The sequence below is a fragment of the Pogoniulus pusillus genome, chromosome 3, assembly GCF_015220805.1.
Source record: "Pogoniulus pusillus isolate bPogPus1 chromosome 3, bPogPus1.pri, whole genome shotgun sequence".
In the NCBI taxonomy this organism is placed as follows: Eukaryota; Metazoa; Chordata; class Aves; order Piciformes; family Lybiidae; genus Pogoniulus; species Pogoniulus pusillus.
In genome coordinates, this window is record NC_087266.1 from 35,189,809 (window position 1) to 35,211,879 (window position 22,071).

Genomic DNA, 22,071 nt, shown 5'->3' on the forward strand with positions numbered 1-22,071 from the left:
GAGTTTCCAGGTAGCAGGACCATAGTATTTAAAAGTCTGTTGGGGAGGTCCAGTCACCTTTTTCCCCACTTTTGACCACTACCTTGTGCCAAATGAGTGGAGATGGACCTTCTCTTTCTTCCCAAATTATCATATACTTTGATTCCCAGACCCTTTCCTTCTCCACCTGGGAGTAAGAAAAAACGTGGGTGAATCAGTCCAATATAGCATACCCCAGTCCAATTAGGTGGTAACCCTTTTATAGAATTTGTCCCTGCCAATGTGTTAGGGAAAAGGACATTGTTCCATCTCCCCTCAGGATGTGCACGACTCTTCATACTAAAATACCAAGCACCCAAATGATTTCTCACTAAGACAATACACCAAAGACATATTTTGAACAAAAGAACAATGCTGAATTGCTTTACAAACCAGGACAGAATACATTAATTCCATATCCCCCCACCCCGTCAGTCCTTCAGTTGGGAGTCCATTGAAGCTTAAGTAAAGCTTCCCCGTGTATCAGGCAAAAGAACAATGCTGAATCATTTAACAGAACAGAACAGAATACATTAGTTCCATAACCCCCCACCCCGTCAATCCTTCAGGTGGGAGTCCATTGAAGCTTAGGTAAAGCTTCCCCGTGTATCTGATGACACTGCCAGGCTGTGAGGAAAGGGCAGTCCTCTGTTGTTGTGATGCTGCGGGGAGAACTTGTAGCCTGCAAAACTTGAGAAGTCATTAGTATGGCAACAAAACAAATCCTTCTGACAATATCTCAAGGAATCTTTAGTCAACTCCCTCAGATACTGATAAGGTATCAGTGCAAGGCACCCCCACCCAACGTGAGGCTCCCTGAGCCTGCCCAGGTGAAGCTAATTGCTTTGAATGGGCCGGTAAGTGCCTTTGATTGTTTCAGCTTGAAGCCAAGCTAAGCACAAACCAAATCCACCTCCCAAACCCTGTACAATTTGCAATTGATTGGTGAGCTCACAGATCTCTAGGCGTCACCTCCCCCACTCACCACAGAGGGGTGAGGCTCTCAGCTCCTCTGAGGCTGAGAAGGGGGCACGCCTTTCCCCACATCAGATAAGTCTATCAAGGGGGGTGCAGTGGGTTCGAGTTTCTGGCTAGACTCTGGCCAGTTTTTTACAACGATTTCCAACTGCACTGAAGATAACCCATCAATCACTTCTTTTGGGATACCTTTCTTTCGGCCAAGCCCCCACCAATACTGTCTAGTGTTCAGGTGCTCTCTTCCCCCAGTCGAGTGTCGTTTGGGGATTCGAAGCATCTGGCTCCGGGGGTCTGCACTTGGCAGTGGGTGATTAATTTTCACATGCCTCAAGCCTCTAGGCTCAGGCTTATGAACTTCCTCAGGCACCCCATACTGCCTGACATAATCTAATAGCTCTCTAGCCACCTCCTCCCACGTCCATTGTCTGCAATCTGTCTGGTTCCTCCCGGGTGTTAAGTTCTCCCTCAGAGTAGCTTGTATTCGGGAGGTAAGTGGGGTGTCAGCTATCTCCTTTTGAAGCTGGATGCCCTTCATCTTAAGGGAGTCAGGAAGTCCCCTGACCAAAGGAGTCATTCGCTTTGGGTCCACCAAGAGAGAAAGGGGCGATTCAAAATGATGTTTCAGTTCTCTATCATAGACCATTTGCAAACAAGCTGCCTTCTGCACATTTTCCATTATCTGATTCATGCCTCCCCTCAGAACTAGAGGCTCTCCTCTCTCCTTTGAATCAAAGCCCCCAGCCCAGAAAGCTGCTCGCTGAGTAAGGCTCCAGGGACCACTCCTATTTCCCGTAGTTAGGAACACATTAGCACCCCAATAGCCTGTAGCTTCAGCCTCTGTCAACCTAATTTGATCACCTCCAGTTTTAGAAACACGCCATACATATTCCACCTCAGACTCTCCAGCCGAACGTGTAAACTCTTTACGCAGTTTGGCCAGCTCAGTGGAAGAAAAGGGTATCTCTTTGGTTGTGATGGCAGGGGTGCCATCCTCATCCTCATACAGCATCTCAGTTTTAATGAGAGGACGCATGTGAGCCGCAGCTTCCTCTGCTGCTGCCAGTTCTGCCTGGGGGTATATGCAGGCAGGCTCTGTCTGCTTTAACTCTTCCTCCTTCAAAAACCACTTTTGCCACTTCTGTTCTGTTTTTAATCTATCCTTAAGATCTGCCACTTCGTTCTTTAAAGTTACAATATGCCCTTGCAGGGAATCTACCAGCTCCTGCAAGGAGGAAACGATTTTATTCTCTCGTCCGTTTTGGCTTTGCTTTTCATCTATTGAAGCGGCCAAACACGCACCCAAAACTGCACAGATGAAGGCTTTGCCCTTTCCCGACTTGGCCCGTGCCTCCTTCTGCAGGGCCACAATCCGATCCGCCACACTCTGACAGTTACTCCAGTTCTCACGGGCCCAGCCCAGCCCTTCCACGGACGGGCGGGCACCGTGAGCTTCCAACAAACAGAAAAGCCTCTCCACCGTGGCCATGGCCTTTAAGGTAAGAGCTCCACGGGGAGGTCACAACAACACAAAGACCTTATACCTCAAAACCTTCCCTACAAAAACTGCTCAGAGAAAGCTCACTCACAAACACTGTTCCCTAGAAAAACACACAATAAATTCCTCCAGGGAGATCACACCAAGATCTAGCTTCTCGGAGAGGACAGCCACAGTCACCCCGAGAGGACACACTTTACCAACAGAGAAGCTGTTCCGTTTGGGTTCACTAGACTTCTCGGGGGGAAATTCTTTCCCCCAGGACACAGTTTACACAATCCTATTCACCGCAGGGTACTAAGAATTCTCGGGAAGGCCACACTATAAAATCAACACTTGTACCCTAAAATATTCTTTCCCGGGAACGCAGAGATCTAGCTTCTCGGAGAGGACAGCCACAGTCTCCCCGAGAGGACACGCTTCACCAACAGAGAGACTTCTCGGGGGAAATTCTTTCCCCCAGAACACACTTTACACAATATTCACAAGTCTCCTAGACTTCTTGTGAACCTTTCCCCAAGGGGACACACTTTACCAATATTCTCAATTTTACTAGACTTCTTGTGGAGGTAGCTCTCCCCAAGAGGACACACTTTACACAATATTTCCTATTTACCGCAGGGTACTAAGAATTCTCGGGAAGGTCACACTATAAAATCAACACTTGTACCCCAAAATATTCTTTCCCGGGAACGCAGACACATTTAGACATTTGAAGAATCTCCACGCTCTGCTCCACAAGCATTCACTTTGCTCTCAGAGTACATCTCAGACACACTCGTGCACACTTTGGGGTTCTCAGAAATGCAACAGTTTCCGATGATACTTTCACTACACAGAATCCTGTCCGTGACGCCAAAAAATGTCAAGGTCCGCAGGAGCAGAGATTAACAGTATCTCCGTCCGGCGGAGCTAGACCAGTTCTTATGGATTCCGTGTTGCGAAATTAAGGTGCAAACGAGACCATGTATCACCATGAAACTGTTTATTAAAGGATAAGGTTGGGCAAAACGGAGGGAGAGAGGGGAGAAGGGGGAGAGAGAAAGATAAAGAGATCGATGGAGAAGAAAAGAAGGAGCAGGGAAGGGGAAAAGGCTGTGATCATATTACCCTCCGTCGCAGATGAAGGGGTGAGAGAGAGACGGGTGCGTGGCCCAGGGATGATCTTTGTCAGAGGTTCTTCAGGCGGTGTGCAGTTCTGGTGGTCTGGTGATGGTCTGCCCTCGGTGGTCCGGTGGAGATGTCACTGGTGGTCCGATGGAGGTGCCACTCTCTGTCTGCTGGTGATGCCACTGGTGGTGCGGTGGGAATACCACTGGTGGGGATACCACACTTGGTCTGGTGGGGATGCCACACTTTGGCAGGCCTTTCTCCTGCCTTTTTATACAGTTTTCTGCTCAGTGTCCAGCTGCAGCCCCCCCAGGGCATCTTCCTGTGCATTCTCACACATTCGCAGGGGTCCGGCGTCGCCGGGGGGAGGGCCTCCGCCCTCTCTCGGCTACACCTGTCCACACCCTGCATACACAGCCCTTGGGGGCAGCTGAGATAAGGTGGAGGCTTCCTGGGCAGTCCAGCCAGGGTGAGGTCTAGGAGTTTCAAAGGTATTGTCTGTTGATTTGCATCTCTGAGCTTTTGGGCCAAGCACCGAGTCTGAGTCCCAGAAGTAACAAGATTAAGGAGAGATGATGCAATCTTCGTTGATTAAGGAGGGACGATGCAATCTTTATCTTTGTTGATTAACAAGAGAGAGGATCAGACTCTCACAGCTGTAAATATAGCTTTATCTCACTTCCAAGCCGTCTGAACTGGTCTGTTAAATTTCAATAGGGGGGGGATCTCAACCCACCACACTACCCCTTAGGGCAGGCTTACTGGAGTCAACCCCCACCGTCTGTTTTGTCTGCTCTGTCTGCTTCCTCGACTCAGCTCCTGGATCCTACAATGGGAAGAGAGAGGGCAGCGACCAAACTAGTTTAGCTGTTTTTTTTTACCCTACTGTAACTGGTTGCACTGACTGTAATGATGAGATATTCAAGGAGTCTAATAAATGGTCATTACTTGTAGACCTGAATTCCAATCCAAATACCAGACAGTAGCACAAACATAGGCATCTAGTGCTGTTTTAGATGCCTTATATCACTCTGCTTGTTTCCACACGTTTGGCAGATACAACCTGGATAAATGAGGTATCAGCTTTTCTGAAGCATTAACTAGGAAGAATTCAGGGTGATCTTTAATACTATTTAGGAATGTATGTCTTTTCAAACTTTGTATTCAAAGCATTTTAAAAATCATAAACTCAGATTTCCAGAATCTCAGAAAATGTATGAAAACTCATTTCAAGTATGGGCTGAATGACTAAATATGATGGGTTGACCTTGACTAGCTGCCAGACATTGACCAGTTACACTCTCATTCATCCTGTTCACTAGAATGTGGGGAATAAATTAAGCTAAAAGGCTCAAGATAACAAGAGGGAGATTGCTTACTGACTACCATCATGGGAAAAATTAGTTTAATCCATTGCAAATTAAATTAGAGTTGGATGGTGAGAAGCAAAGGTAAAAACACTACCTTCTTGCCAAACTATCCCCACTTTTTTTCCCAACTGTCCTGGAGTCCTGGATACCCCAAAATTCCTTTCCCTTCATGGTTTGAACGGGAGAGGAAAGGCATGAAAATCCTGTCCCCCTGCCCTGCAGGCTTGAAACAGGGGGAGCAAAGGGTCTTTCTGGCATGAAGGGTGACCCATGCATATGTCCATGATGGAAATGGGCTGATGATTGGCTGTGGTCTTCGTGCCTAGGAAGTGGTAAATCGACTCTTTGTCTAGGAAAGGGATAAATATTGGGATACTTCCCACCTTGGGGTTCCTGCCTTAGACTTCTCCCCTGCCTGGATAGTTGCTGCAGATGCAAAGGACAAGCTCCTGAGGGACTGGACAGTCCCTGCCTAGGACAGCTCCCCATCATAAACACCCTCTGTGCAAGCTTAACAGGCCTAACGAGACTCAGATGTCTTTTGAGAGAGATCTGGCAAGCATCTGCACCACCCTTTCTCTCAGACAGCCTAACTCACCTGTGAGTTGTATAATTTTCTGCTAAGCCTGATAGTGGGAAATCTGTGTTTATAGCTTAGCCTTTTCCATTTCCTGACTTCTAAAATAGTCACATTTATCTATAGTATCCTTGTAAAATCTTCTCAATGACACTGAGTCTGCTAATTAAACTAAATTAATTTCTGTGTATAGTTTTGGGGGCAGGCTTTCAGGAAAATAAAATAATTCTATTTTTATATATATTCCTGACTTGGCCACGTTAATTCCCTGCCTCCACAATAACAACATGATGTGAAATGGGAGCTGTGGTCAGTTCATAACAGCTCCTCTCTGCTACTCTTTCCTCCTCATACTTTTAAGGTGCTCCAGTGTGGGTCCTCCTCAGGCTGCAGTGTGGGTATTTGCTGTGGTGTGGTCCTATCATCAGGCTGTAGAGGAAGCTGAAAAGCTTTTACCATTTCAGTCTTCGTCACATAACTGTAATTTTTAAAGATTGCCTCATTATAAAGGGAGTTTTCTTGGCATTGCAGTATGACTCCTGCTAAGGTTAAAATCCTATTGTTATTCAGATCCAAGTGGAAATTATTTTGTATGTTTCTGAGATAAATTTTAGGTTGCCTGAAAGCTAGTGAGTGCCAATGAGGCACCTTGTGAAATACAGGTGAGGAAATACAGATTCGAAATAGGGAAAAGAATAAAAATACCAGGGGAAAAAAATGTTACCTTCAAATATTCACTTATCACTCAAAATTATTCTTTGGCTTAACTAACTAAAGGCGTTGCATTTGAATGAAGGATCTTACCCTTCCACTGCTTTCATATTGTGAAGGGTTGCTTATATGCTGCTTTGTTTTGGTCTGTATTTTGATTTTTGCACACAGAGGCAAAGACTGCTATATAATTATCTTGTGCTGGAGCTGAAGCTTCAGATAAAACAGTAAACATGTTCATCTGCAATTTAAAAGTGTGACATTTGCATACAGCTACAGAAAAATCTAAGACAGGGCTTTTTTTCAGGAGAAAAATGTCAATCTTCTGCACATATAAATTTCACAGCTTACTATAAATGATGGACAACTAAAACATTCCCAGAAAGCAATTCTATGTGATGTATAAGAGCAGCAATATATTGACCTGCTTAATGTCTAAATGAGAAAGTATGAGCAATGTATTGAAAATTCAGTATGTGAGAAATGACAATGACAAAAAGGTTGCAAATTAGGATGTGCAAATACTAAAAGTGTATGCAGAACTCAGAGGAGAATTTGCTTTGAGTGGAAGTGATGTTGCTATTTTGACTGTGCCTGCTTCATAGTGGGTGATTACTTCATGACAGAGAAGAATGATCCTTCTATCTCTCATGTCTCTAGGTAGTTATATAGCTGTCATCACTCCAGCACATAAATGTACTTTTCTTTTTTCATCCTTTATACAACTCAGCATCTACCTACTTTATGTACACCATTTAGAACTTGTGGGAAGTCTCTATGTCAATTTTTGGTTGCAATTAGTTTATGTCAAGTTAATTTCAAAACTAATAAGCCATCGTAGTTTCTCTTGCATTTTCTCACAACCAGTTCTCTTTGCTCTTGCAGAAAAATATTAGTGCAATGTTCACTAAGCTAAGGATACTCATAACTTTTGACAGCTGAGGAAGCCTGAGAAATGAATAGTGAGAAGATGAAGATTCTTTGTCACAGACAGAGCTTTAATTTTCATTTCGCATATGAGTTGCAGACACCTGAGTAGCAATTTAAAAAATCATTTTCAAAAGTCAATCTCAGAATTGTAATATACTTATAGAATATCTGAGAAAATGGAAAATGTAACAGTAATCATAATCATATTACATGATTGAATCAAATTATTGATATATATATTAGTCCTTCACAAGGGAAAACTAATCAAAACAAGTACAATATAGTAGAATCTACTATGCATTGTAGAATTCCCTGGGTTTAATATTTAACATTATTTCACAGCCCTTTTTCAGGGCCTTATCAATTTCATCTACTTCATCCATCAATTTAAATTGGACCAACTGCGGTGGCCTAGGGGATCAACAAAGATGTCCATGGCACAGCAGGCCCCGGGTTTGGAGATGAATGTTTCCTTATTTTTGACATGTTGAGATACTGGAACATGTCCAGAGAAGGGCAACAAAGCTGGTGAGAAGCCTGGAGCATAGCCCTGTGAGGAGAGGCTGAGGGAGCTGGGGGTGTGCAGCCTGCAGAAGAGGAGGCTCAGGGCAGACCTCATTGCTGTCTACAAATACCTGAAGAGAGGCTGTAGCCAGGTGGGGGTTGGTCTCTTCTGCCAGGCAACCAGCAACAGAACAAGGGGACACAGTCTCAAGTTGTGGTGGGGGAGGTCTAGGCTGGATGTTAGGAGGAAGTTGTTGGCAGAGAGAGTGATTGACACTGGAATGGGCTGCCCAGGGAGGTGATGGAGTCACCATCCCTGCAGAGGTTCAAGAAAAGTCTGGCTGAGGCACTCAGTGCCACGGTCTAGTTGAGTGGATAGGGATGGGTGATAGGTTGGACTGGATGATCTTGGAGGTCTCTTCCAACCTGTTTGTGTCTATGATTCTATGATTCTATTTCATGGCCTTTTTTCAGGTCCATTATCAACTTCATCTACTTCATCCAGGAATTCAAATAAAGCTGTACAGTTTCAGCAAAAAACTTTGACAGTAACAAAGGCACCATTCCTTTCACTTTTAATATATTTTTTAAACCAAACACAGTCAATTTTTGTGTCATATGTTAGTTACAAAAATACACTTTCAATTTCATAAAGACCTTGAACTTTCCTATGATGGTATGAGACTGTAGACAATGTATTTTCTGTGCTATTATTAAAATGTACCACCTACTGGTACCAGGGAAAATTATGGCATTGAACAATGAAGTTAAACTTTGCATTCAGGCTTTGTTTTGCTGTTTATCAACTCTGGTAACAAAATAAAGTTGATTTAAACGTGAACATGTAATTTATCAACAACTAGAAGCAGCATGCTTCACATAAATGAAAATATTTCTTCAGTGCTTTTGTACTTAAGCATTTGCTATGGTAGTAAATAATCTTCTCCCCATCTTTGTCAAAATCACAGTAGAGACCATGGTTTCACCAAGATTTCCTTCAAGGTTTCTCTTCCTACAGTTATTAAACATTAGTTTGTGCATCTTCTTCATGTCTCTTTTATTTAAACAGGAATTGTATTCCCAATGAAGTCAGAAGTAAGTATATATGTATACACATGTCTACACACTGTTTATATATCTGACATACAGTTAAACTTTATAATGTTAAAACCTACAATTCTTGTCTGAACTAAGGAAAAAAAAGACACCTTTTAAAATGTATTGTTATGAAAACAAAGAACTCCTTTTTGATTAAGCTGCAATAACTTATAAAATCTAAGTGTGCTGGACCCAGGAGGTGAGCAACCTGCAGTTTTTTTGTATCCTGCCTTTCAGCTATTAAACTGTATACAAATATGCAGCTGCCAAATGTCAAACCATTGATTTTCCTCCCTACCAGGCAACAGCTGCTATGCTCACTTTTCAGAAATCTTGCTTCCCAGATGACATTTGGAGTCAAAAGACTTTATTACTGATGAAATAAAGCCTTGGACTACTCCAAGGAAATGTAAAAAATAAAACAAAATAAACATACACAAATGAAACACCAAAAAGAATGCTAGGTGTAAATATTGTACTTATCTGGGGTCTATCATATGAATATTGGTTTTCTAATATGCCCTCTATTATTCAAAATGTTTCATTGTCTGCTTTTAGAATAAAGACATTTTTCAGATACTGAAAAAAAATACCTTTTTAATAGTGTCTGGTAAAGACACTATTACAAAGGTACACTTTTTTGCTATGTCTCATTTTTACAGTCTGTCCAGGGTTGCCCCAAATTCCTCTCTTCTCACTCCGTGGGTTTGAATGGGAGAAGAAGGTGTGAAAACTGCTTCCCCGCCCCCTGCCCTGCAGGCTTGCAGGGGGGCAGCAAAGGGTGTCTTTCTGCACATGGGCTGACCTGTGTGGAAGCCCAAAGTGGAATCAGGCTGGTGGTTGGCTGGGTTTTTGTGTCCAGTATAAATGGTAAATGGACACTTGGTCTAGAAAAGGACAAATAGAGTAAGCGTTCCTACCTTGAGAGTTTCCTGCCACTGCAAAAGACAGGTTCCTGTCATGACTGGACCGCTCCTGCTTTTGGATGTCTCCTACCTTTTGTATGGCTCTTGGTTTTATCCCTTCCCTACTTTTTGACAGTTCTCCCCACTTTTGCACCCTGTTGTGCAAACTGGAAGGCTTGGCAAGCCCTGGGGTCCTTTGAGAGAGAGCCAGCAGCATCTGGACTGCCCTCTCTCAGACCCTATCAGTAGCCAACTTCCTGGCTGCCTCCTGGACTGAGGGACCCTAGAAGTTTTGGCTTTCCCCTGATGCCATGAAGGCAGCACTGTTCCACGACCATCCCGCTTGGGAAGAAGTGCTAGAGACATTTCCAAATTTGGTGGCTCTGTTACTCTCCTAAGGGCTTCTGCTGCATGGATCTGTATGATTGGATATTGCCTGCAGCATCAGAAGGCTGCTCCTGCAGATGAATTCAGTAAGGGACCATTGCTGAATGCCTATCTCACCTTTGTGAGTAAGACCTGCTGTTCCCTTAATCTTCCGCTCAGCCTGATTGCTAGTGGGGTAAAGCTGTGTTTATAGCTTAGCCTTTTCCATTTCCTGACTTCCTAAATACCTAAGTTTATCTATAATATCCTTTGTTTTTTGGAAGATATTCCCAAGCAAACTGAATCTGTTAATAAACTAAACTAATTTTGTATATAGTTTGGGGGTAGGGTTCCATAAAATAAAATAATTCAATTTTTTAAATAATTCCTGACTTGGCCATGTTAATTCCCCACAATAATTCACAGAATGAGAGGGAGAAGAGAGGAATTTGGGGTATCCCTGGACATACAGATCCAAAAATATCTCTGTTAGCTGGTTCTGGTAACAAGATGAAAACATCTTCGAAAAAAAACTTTAGTTGAGAAACCTATTGAATGCAGTTAGACTGCTAACTTGAACAGCCAAACAATGGAGCAGAAACTCTCTGCTTTCTGCTCTCCTTAATCAACCAGTGTCGAATATATAGTTCTAAAAGAAGGGCTAGGAGTGAGAGACATCTCTTGTCATTCTTATAAAATAGGACAAGGCTATTATTCAAATTCTTCTGTAGAATTTGCATGCATAATTCCATTTCCATCTCAGGAAGTGTTAGCTTACATTTCTTATTTCCCACTTATAAATTGACACTTACAGTCACTTTAAATCCAGTGAGAAGCTACAAATATCAATAAATGTTTGAAATATTCCCTTATTTTGCATCACTGGTAGTGTAAAAAATAATTAAAAAAAGCCTGGCTGAGGCACTTAGTGCCATGGTCTAGTTGATTGGACAGGGCTGGGTGATAGGTTGGACTGGATGATCTTGGAGGTCTCTTCCAAACTGGTAGCTTCTATGATTCTATGATAAGCATGAAAACTTTATTTGGAAAAATGTTGCCCTCTTCACTTAGTGTTTCTTAATGTATATAACCCCCTTTTTATATACATAAAACCTGCTCTGGCAGAGGGGCTGAACTCGATGATCTCCTTGGGTCCCTTCCAACCCCTAACATCCTGTGATCCTGTGATATATATATATACACATTTAAAGTCTGCGGTAAGTTAAGTGAAAGGTTGCAGTCCTCTATATAACCTCTCCAAATATAAAGCTATAATTACTTTAGTGATATCATGAAATAAATACACTCAGAGAGATCTTGTTAGATACAGACTTTCTTTGCCTTTAGTCTAGTCAAGTGTCTATAATTTTTCCTCAAGGTCAAACTGTAGGATGTTCGATCCGAAGTAAACCTACAACATTTCTTCTGGCTAAATCTTTATTTTCTGAAGCTCTGATGTGCTATGTGAGCACCAGGAGCTAAATCACAGGTTCTGTGTCCATTTACGAGTCTGGTTTAAGATCAGATGCTATCCCCCTAATGTCTAACTTCAGGAAGTTAACTAGAATTAGGCAGTTACTAAGATTAGATGAATATCTCATGGTGTTAAAAAAAAAGAAAATCAGTTTTAAATTAAGCAGCTATAAGTCTAGTTAATACTCAGAGTTACCAGAGGCTCAATAAGATAAGATAAATTAGGGCTATTATGTAAATATAATCTAAGAACAGAATGTGTAGCATCAACTAAAGTTATTACAGTTTCTATAAAACTTCAGAGTTAATATTCTGTTAATTAAATTACCTCATGCTTTATAACCTTGCAGTTCTACTAAAAATGTTTTCTTTGCCAATAGAAGGTTATTAAACAGGACTGCTTAAAAGAGCTACCTGAAAATAATGCAGACCCCCATGAAAGCCTACTGAAATATTATTTCTCACACTGTTGTTAATAAAACCTTATACAGGCTCCAGAAGTAAGCAGTAATATGAAGAAACTCATCTGTAATACATAAATATGTATAAACTCAGTGTTCAGAAATGACCAAGATCCACATTTTCATCATATTCCTTCAGTATTATGGGCATAGAGACAACTAAAAAGGAATTTTTAGAATTTTACTTCTTTTAATAGAGTGTTTCTGAAACTTTAGTGAATAATATAACCCCATAATAAAACAGTTCATGCTAAAAGTACTCATCTGAGCTTAGTCACAACTGCTTTTTAGAATCAGAGAATGGTCTAGGTTGGAAGGGACCTCAAGGATCATTCAGCTCCAACCCCCCACGGTAGGCAGCAACACCTCCCACTAGAGCAGGTTGCTCAAGGCCTCATCCAAAATGGCCTTAAACACCTCCAGGGAGGAAGCACCCACAACCTCTCTGGGCAAACTGATTTAAATGGTATAAATTAATTACAGTAAGATATAAGTACTGTGTCCAGTTCTGGACTCCTCAATTCAAGAGAGATGTTGAGATACTGGAACGTGTCCAGAGAAGGTTGACGAAGCTGGTGAGAGGCCTGGGACACAGCCCTGTGAGGAGAGGCTGAGGGAGCTGGGGGTGTGCATCCTGGAGAAGAGGAGGCTCAGGGCAGACCTCATTGCTGTCTACAACTACCTGAAGGGAGGCTGTAGCCAGGTGGGGTTGGGCTGTTCTGCCAGGCAAACAGCAGCAGAACATATGGGCACAGTCTCAAGCTGTGCCAGGGGAGGTGTAGGCTGGATGTTAGGAGGAAGTTGTTGACAGAGAGAGTGATTGGCATTGGAATGGGCTGCCCAAGGAGGCGGTGGAGTTGCTGTCCCTGGAGGTGTTCAAGCAAAGCCTGGCTGAGGCACTTCGTGCCATGGTCTAATTGATTGGCCAGGGCTGGATGCTAGGTTGGACTGGATGATCTTGGAAGTCTCTTCCAACCTGATTAATTCTACAATTCTATGGTTCCATGAAATGCTACAAACACAGCATAATTCTTTTTCTTCCATAAACCAAGTTTCCTTGCATAGGTAAGAACCTATTTTATCCAATAAACACTATAAAACAAAACATTTTTTCAATTGCATCTGCATACAAAGGAATGACTTATTTCCTAATATTAAGAAGATTCAGAATGTATACTTTACAAAAGTAGTGCCAACAGTGATGAATAAGTTCAGCAATAATGTTTTTTTTCCTGTTACTCAGGTAAAGTGTAATGATTTGTAATAGTTTGAAAACCATAAGCATGTGAAATGTGTGTTAATTTTGTAATTAAATTTGAAATAACAGCATAATCCCAAGGGTATAACATAGGATAATGTTATATCACTATTACAGTGAGACGATGCTGTTGACATATTCATCTAGGATACGTTTCACTGCACTATTGAAATTTACATTTATTAAAGTACTTGCTAAAGGACAAACAAAAACCAATAAAACACTTCTAGTGTTATTTTTCAGAAATAAAGAGCCCAATCAAAATTTGTTAGTATTAACAGAATGATTGTCTATGACTTCAGACATCTCTTCTTTTCAATCAGGATTAAAATTGATTGATTATGGGAAAACAAACAAGATAAACAATGTTTTATGGATTGCCAGAACAACGTATTTCCCAACACATTATTTTTTTCTTTTTTTTTTCCTTTTACTCAAAGGCAGATGAAAAACATTACACATACAAAACCCCCCAAAAAGCCCCACATAAAAGTCAGTTCACCAGTGGAAGATAAAATATTCAGATTAAAAGCTTATTATTTGTTCTCATTATTTCAAGTTGTGCCCAGGGAGGTCTAGGCTGGATGTTAGGAGGAATTTCTTGACAGGGAGAGTGATTGGCATTGGAATGCGCTGCCCAGAAAGATGGTGGAGTTGCCATCCCTGGAGGTGTTCAAGAAAAGCCTCGATGGGGCATTTAGTGCCATGGTCTAGTTGATTGGCTAGGGCTGGATGCTAGGTAGGACTGGATGATCTTGGAGGTCTCTTCCAACCTGGTTGATTCTATGATTCAAACTATTTCAGGTCTTCAGTGACATTAATAATTCTTTATATAATGTTAGTAGAAGAGGTTATGACAGACAGAAACTGTTTAATAAACTTTGTCATTTAATTCCATGTTGAGCTATTTCAGAAGAACTCGACTATATCAATACCAATTATATCAATATCACTTATATTGGTAATAATATTACCAATGTAAATATTTTTCATTGAAAAGTTGTAAGTTCAAGTAATGGTGTTATAATAGTGTGTTTGCTTTTAGTCCTAGTTATCCTAAATGTTTCCCTGTATACTTTGAATTGACAAAACTAATAGACAGATACGGGAGGAGATGGAAAGATAATAATTGGTTCATATATTAAACACTTGACATATACCATACTCAAGTCCTTCAAGCCACATTCATTACTTCCCAAGTTGCTATAGGTACATTCTATTAATCATAGAATCATAGAATCAGTCAGGGTTGGAAGGGACCACAAGGATCATCTAGTTCCACATGCCCTGCCATGGGCAGGGACACCCTAGCCTAGAGCAGGCTGGCCACAGCCTCATCCAGCCTGGCCTTAAACACTATCAGGGATGGGGCCTCAATCACCTCCCTGGGCAACCCATTCCAGCCTCTCACCACTCTCATGCTGAACAACTTCCTCTTCACATCCTGTCTGAACCTACCCACCTCCAGTTTTCCTCCATTCTCCCGAGTCCTGTCACTCCCTGATATCCTGAAAAGTCCCTCCTCAGTATTTTTATAGGCCCCCATCATGTGTATAAATAGATAGGTTGTAGTGCAGAAAAGCATGATGTGTTCAGTTAAGAATTCCTTGTTTTCAAATTGTGTTTGTATTACACAAATACAAAATCTTTTTGCATCTTAGATGTTTACTTTCAAATTATACCATTTTTACAAGCAAAAAGTATTGTCATTTTATCTCCAAACCATGCAGTAATTACTGAAATCCTTGCTAGAAAAGGACATATGCCTATCCAGTAGAGATCCTTATTCCTATACACATTTAATTAATCACAAATGATGCTTTTTTAAATTATTGAAGTGCATATTTTCATCTTAACATGATTTGAAAGCAGAGTTTTTTTATGGATTTCGGAGCAATAGTTACAGAACATTTAATGTAGAAATTTTTTTTCATTCCTTGAATGATATTACCAGGAGGCAATATGTCTATCAGGGTAACTGTTATTTAAACTTTATTTATTTTCTGAGAAGTGTGCTAGTTTGAGCCTAGCTGGGATATTTCAGTATAACAGAGTTGCTCTCTGGCTCTGGCTGCATGCCCTTCTCTCTCTCTAACCTGCTGTCTGCCTAACTAATCTCTCTGCTTCCTAACCCCCCTGGCTTATTCTCCATACTCACCTTGAATGTAAGGGAAATTTTGGGGTAAGGTAAAGGGGTGGAAAGGAAGAGGAAGGGTGTTGGGAGCCCCTCCTGGGGACTCTGGTTTCTGGAGGGCTGTTGTGTTTCTGTATTACAGTATCACAGTATCACAGTATCACAGTATCACAGTACCACCAAGGTTGGAAGAGACCTCACAGATCATCAAGTCCAACCCTTTACCACCATTCTCAAGGCTAGACCATGGCACCAAGTGCCATGTGCAATCTTGCCTTGAACAGCTCCAGGGACAGCGACTCCACCACCTCCCCAGGCAGCCCATTCCAGTGTCCAATGACTCTCTCAGTGAAGAACTTTCTCCTCACCTCCAGCCTAAATCTCCCCTGGCGTAGCTTGAGGCTGTGTCCCCTCGTTCTGGCGCTGGCCACCTGAGAGAAGAGAGCAACCTCCTCCTGGCCACAACCACCCTTCAGGTAGTCGTAGACAGCAATAAGGTCACCCCTGAGCCTCCTCTTCTCCAGGCTAAACAACCCCAGCTCCCTCAGCCTCTCCTCGTAGGGCTTGTGCTCGAGGTCGCTCCCCAGCCTCGTCGCCCTTCTCTGGACATGCTCAAGCATCTCAGTGTCCTTCCTAAACTGGGGGGCCCAGAACTGAACGCAGTACTCAAGGTGTGGTCTAACCAGTGCAGAGTACAGGGGCAGAATTACCTCCCTGCTCCTGCTGACCACACCATTCCTGATGCAGACCAGGATGCCACTGGCTCTCTTGGCCACCTGGGCACACTGCTGGCTCATGTTCAGGTGGGTATCAATCAGCATCCCCAGATCCCTCTGTTTGTCTGCTCTCCAGCCACTTCGACCCCAGCCTGTACCTTTTAAACTTATCTAATTCTGTATATAGCTGTATATATTGCAAATATCTCCTTGTATCTTGTGCTAAGCTGTAAATACAAAGCTTCATTCTTTAATTTCCAACTTGGCTGATCTAGTCTGGGTGATTTTCTTAAGAGTGGGGGGGTGGGGAGCACCCAAACCATCACAAGAGGTTTCACTTCTCTGCAGAATTAAATTAATCACAATAGAGAATTACACAAAAAAAAAAAAAAAGCTTAACCTTTAGTATCTGAAACAGATTAAACAACTTTTGCAACTTTTGTAATTATAAGCATTACTTCATCATTAAATGGCATCAAGGATGACTGTTTTATAGCTGTATTAATATTGACGAAAAATGTCAAAGTATCTAAATGTCAAGACATTTTCTCTACAGTGTTTTCATTCAAATAATTAACAAACTGGTCAAACAGCAGCATTTAAATAGGAGAAAGGCTGCTAAGATGTCAGTATGATCCTAATCCCAGAATCACAGAATTGCAGAACATTAGGGGCTGGAAGTGACCTCAAAAGATCATGTAGTCCAAACCCACTGCCAGGGGAGGATCAGCTAGAATAGATCACACAGGAATGTGTCCAGGCAGATTTTGAATGCCTCCAGAGACTCCACAGCCTGTTCCGGCATTTTGTCACCCTCACAGTGAAAAGGTTTTTCCTTATCTTCACATGGAACTTTCCATGCTCCAATTTGCACCCACTACCTTGTGATGGTTTGGGTGTTCCCCACCCCCCCACTCTTAAGAAAATCACCCAGACTAGTCTCAGCCAAGCTGAAAATTAAGAATGAAGCTTTATATTTACATCTCAGAACAATATACAAGCAGGTATCTATAATAGATACAGCTATAGACAGAAATAGACAAGTTAAAAAGGTAATACAGAAACACAACAGCCCTCCCAGAAACCAGAGTCCCCAGCAGGGGCTCCCAACCACCCTTCAACCTCCTTTCCACCCCTCTGCCATATGCTAGAGTTTGCCTTACATTCAAGATGAGTTAGGAGAATCAGCCAGGGGCGTTAGGAAGCAGACAGATTAGATATGCAGACAGCGGGTTAGGGAGAGAAGGGCATGCAGCCAGAGCCAGAGAGCAACTCTGTTATCTATATTTAAGCTCTTGTTTTTATACATCTCAGCAAGCCTATGAGTGCAGTAGACATCACCACTGTTTCCTTTTCACAGCCTATCATCTAATTCTTCTCACCAAAATATTCCAGATAGCTTCAAACTAGCACATACCTCTTGTTCTATCATTGAGCATCTCTGAGAAAAGCCTTGGTCCATCCTCCTGACACTCCTGTTATTCACCTGTGTTGAAAATTCCTGGCGTATAGAAGTGTTAAAAAAAGCTGAAAATCTGTGTCCAACTATAACATAAGTGACTATAGATACTGTTGTTGAACATAGATTGTACACATGCTTCAATCTGTTTACATAAAGGATTTGAATATTCACTCAACAACTATTAAAATTAAATACATTATTAGACTGTAAGTGAAATTTAAAGTGAAAGAAACTACTTATGCGAATCTCATTTCTTCCAACATAACATTACACTGAAGGGATGGATATAAATCATTTTTTCCTTGTGAGCCATGAATAATTCTTGTAAAAAAAATCTATCTGCCCACATTTCACAATTAGGCATATAATTCTCAATTTATTATTAATCTGGTAGGTAAAGTTGCACAAATGTTCCAAGTACAATATATCAGCTGGATGGATTCTTCCATCCATCACTCCCTGTCACAGAACCTAATCCACCCATCATTTTAAAGATCCTTAACATTAACATTTATGTAGACTTATTAAAGCCATCTCCTCCAGCCTTTCCATTCTTTTTAAGTCATCATTACAGTAGAAGCATTGCGATGCTCTGCTCATTCACATTTCCACATTTTTAATCCCATAATATTGCTGCAAGTGCAAAAATTAACATGCTAATTAAGAAGAATGCAAAATTATTCACTGGGTGCTAACAAACTGAACATTCCAAGGTGCATCTGGAAAATGACTGCTGTGTATCACTGTTTCTTTATATCTGAAATTTTAATTTATTCATGTTAGAAATTCTTGTTTGCTCAAGAATGGTTTTATGGATATTAAATTGTAATTCTAATTTTCAACTTTCCCTTCCCTTGCTTTCTTTTCTTTTTCAATTTCTGAGGTACTGCCTGCTGGAGAAGCTGAGGGAGCTGCGGGTGTTTAGCCTAGGGAAGAGGAGGCTCAGGGCAGACTTCATTGCTGTCCACAACTACCTGAAAGGAGGCTGTAACCAGGTGGGATTGGTCTCTTCTCCCAGGCAAAAAGCAACAGAACAAGGGAGCACAGTCTCAAGTTGTGGTGGGAGAGGTCTAGTCTGGATGTTAGGAGGAAGTTCTTGACAGAGAGAGTGATTTGCATTGGAATGGTCTGCTCAGGGAGGTGGTGGAGTCACCGTCCTTGGAGGTGTTCAAAAGAATACTGGCTGAGGCACTTAGTGCCACGGTCTATTTTATTGGACAGGGCTAGGTGCTCTTTGGACTGGATGATCTTAGAGGTCTCTTCCAACCTGGTTGATTCTGTGATTCTATGACCTTTGAGTACTATTACTTTCAAAATGAAGGAAAAGTCTCCCTTTTACAGAGTGTGAGGTACAGCAGATAGAATATAAACACACAAAAAGAGGCAATGAACATCACGTTCTGGGGTAGCCATTCCCAAGGAAAAATCTTGTCACATTGCATTTTGTTGGATTAAGATATTGTACTATTTCCTACAACATCTCAAGAGAAACTTCAAAATTGACATAACCAGATAAGATCTGATTTGTCATAGAAAGATTTGTCATAGAAACAGCCACAAACCAGACAGCAATAGCTACCCCAAATATGTATATATTCCAATCAAAAATTGCCCAACACTCTGATGGACAAAAGCAAACTTTTTATGTCAGATATACAACAATTTTCACAAACAGACATTTTAAGAAAGATGACTCAAACCGTGCACCCACTCAAAAGAGGGGAAACCTCCCTTTCAAGCGTGCTCAAAAAGAAGATGACTTAGCCACAATGGTTTGAGAGGTTCCTTGGGGTGAGGTAAATAGATAAATAGATAGATAGATAGATAGATAGATAGATAGATAGATAGATAGATAGATAGATATAGACACATAGATAGATAGATAGATAGATAGATAGATAGATAGATAGATAGATAGACACATAGATACATAGATAGATGCATAGATGGATGGATAGATAAATACATACATACATGGATAGATGCATAGATACATAAACGGATGGACAGATAAATAGATGGATATATAGAAGGACAGACAGATAGATAGATACATAGATGGATGGATGGATAGATAGATTAGATAGATAGATAGATAGATTGATTGATTGATTCAGAAGCAGCATTTGCTCACCAAAAAGGAGGTGAGGTGTCATGGGTTTGGTAAGGCACTTATCAGTTATTCAGAGGGAGTAATCTGAGAAGCAGTAACGCATATCTCTGTATAAATAGTAATCCAGAAGATGAAAGGAAATTCTCTTGTGCTTTTCTAAAGAAACTTTAGGGGAATTTAGAGCTCTCCAACATTTGCGAATAAGAAATCTGATACTAAGGAACTTGAAAAAAAACCTAAATCTGTGCACAATTTTATTTATTTCTTTCTGAAGGAGTTGTTTTAACTTCTGTGATAGACAAAAAAATATAAGCATTTGTTAAAAAACAGTGAATTTTAAGTAAACAGAGTCTCCTGATAATATAATCCTATTCTGGCTTCATTATGACATAATCAAGCACATTTTGGGTAAACTGAAACAGATACATTTAAAGGACACATGAACTTGTCAGGAATGTGCTTACACAAAGTATTTGATTGATTAAGGCTTCCTAAGTATGGATACAAACTATTAAAGTGGGAGATCTAGACAATAACACTGTCCTGGTTCAATATAAGTATTTTTAGAAGATTAAGTATTTCCTAGTGAAGATAAGAACATATAATGAATGAAACAGAATGTATGCTTGGTATGTAAGATCACTACTTTATTAAAGATCACAGGCTCACAGGCTCACAGGATATTAGGGTTTGGAAGGGACCCAAGCAGGTCATTGAGTCCAACACCCCTGCCAGAGCAGGATTACACAATCTAGCACAGATCACAAAGAAACACATCCAGACAGGCCTTGAAAGTCTCCAGGGAAGGAGACTCCACAACCTCTCTGGAGAGCCTGTTCCAGCGCTCTGTGACCCTTACAGTAAAGAAGTTTCCACTTGTGTTGAGGTGGAACCTCTTGTGCTGCAACTTAACCCATTGTTTCTTGTCCTATCTGTGATGGAGGGGCAGCAGCCCCAAAACAGAGGCTTCTCTATGCCTCTACATGCCTGGACATGTTGTTCTGCCAGGACCCACGAGGCAGTAAATAGATTGTGTATCACATACACGCCCAGTCCGTGTACCGTGGGGTCCGCCCAGGTAATCTCCTATTGGGAGGTCTAGGCATGTTTCTACTGCCTATTGGGGTAAGGTTTGGCTTACGGCCAACCTGATTGGTCACTTCAGATGTCCAGTGAACCACGAATCTCCACCCAGAGTCTATAAAGGGGGGTGTATAGCAGCACCACATGGTCAGATCATCCAAACTGTTTAGAAGTTCAGAAGCTTAGAGCATTCAGACTCAGCTCTGATCCACAGCAGCACCCTGCTGCCCTGACCTGCTTGCATGGCCTAGACATAGGATCAAGCCTTACTCACTTGCAAGCATTACAGAGGCTCAGACCTCATGCATTGATCTCAAGGCGCAATCAAGCTATCTGCGAACCCTTTGAGAAGCAGAGCACATTCATGCCTGCACCATAGATATATGGGGAGCCGAGAGCCCCCTGCCTAAGCCTAGAGCTATCTTGATTTATCTACGGAGCTCATCTCCCTGCAGCACGGCATAGACCCTGCTTGCCCGGCATATACTGCTTATCAGCTATACTGTAGGTCTGGAAAGATCCAGGCCCAGCAGACCCTCAGACTGTCTGCAAACCTGCAAACGCAGCCTGGTAGCTGTGAGACCATGTCAGAAGCTACACGGACAAATCCTTCTCCTGCACCTGGGAATCCTGCCAGCTTTGTAATCCTGCTCCCTTTGTAATATAAGTTATCTCTATCTGAAGAGTACACACAGTTTCAGCCCTTGATGGGCAAACACTAGAGTTGTTAAGAGGCATTAAGCCTAAGGGAATTTCTCTCTGTCTATAGTTGTTAATAATTTGATATTTTCATTTAATTATCAATCCCTGTAAATATATCCCAAGCTATTTTCATAACTTTGCAATATGAACCTGGATTTCATAGTGGTTGGGGGTGGTACAAATTTGTAAATATTAATTTTAATAAATAATTTTATAAAAAATCAAAACCACCTCAAATTAATTTCTCACTTCCCCCTAACAGAGGAGGAATAGAGAAATCCCCTCCATGACACTATCCCAGTGAACAGAGCCTGTTCCCCTGCTCCTGGCCAGTTCTCAGATGTTTATAAACATTGATTAAATCCCCTTTCAGTCTCCTCTTCTCCAGAATAAAAAGCCCCAGGCCCCTCAGCCTCTCTCAAAAGCCATGCCCTCCAGTCCCCTAACCATCCTCATAGCCCTCTACTGGACTGTCTCCAGCAGATCCCTGTCCCTCTCAAACTGGTGAGCCCAAAACTGAACACACTATTCAAGATGAGGTCTCACCAGGGCATAGTAGAGGGGAAGGAGAACCTCCCTTGATCTGCTGGACACATTCTTCCTAATG

General features: G+C 41.7%; 1 protein-coding gene across 1 annotated transcript; it reads right to left on the reverse strand.

Annotated features, from left to right (window-relative positions):
- Positions 1-1,021: 1,021 nt before the first annotated feature.
- Positions 1,022-20,785, reverse strand: LOC135188559 (uncharacterized). Its single transcript, XM_064168064.1, has 2 exons — positions 20,725-20,785; positions 1,022-2,499 (listed from the first exon to the last, which is right to left on the reverse strand). The coding sequence occupies exons 1-2, from the start codon at positions 20,783-20,785 to the stop codon at positions 1,022-1,024; spliced, it is 1,539 nt and encodes a 512-aa protein (XP_064024134.1).
- Between the last annotated feature and the right edge of the window lie 1,286 nt (positions 20,786-22,071).

What these genes read in the sequence shown, in the direction of transcription:
- LOC135188559 (XM_064168064.1), bottom strand. Translation starts at nt 20,785, where the DNA reads ATGCCTAGACCTCCCAATAGGAGATTACCTGGGCGGACCCCACGGTAC. An exon ending in ACGGTACACGGACTGGGCGT is followed by an intron (nt 2,500 to 20,724) that starts GTATGTGATACA and finishes CTCCCCGTGGAG; the next exon opens with CTCTTACCTTAAAGGCCATG.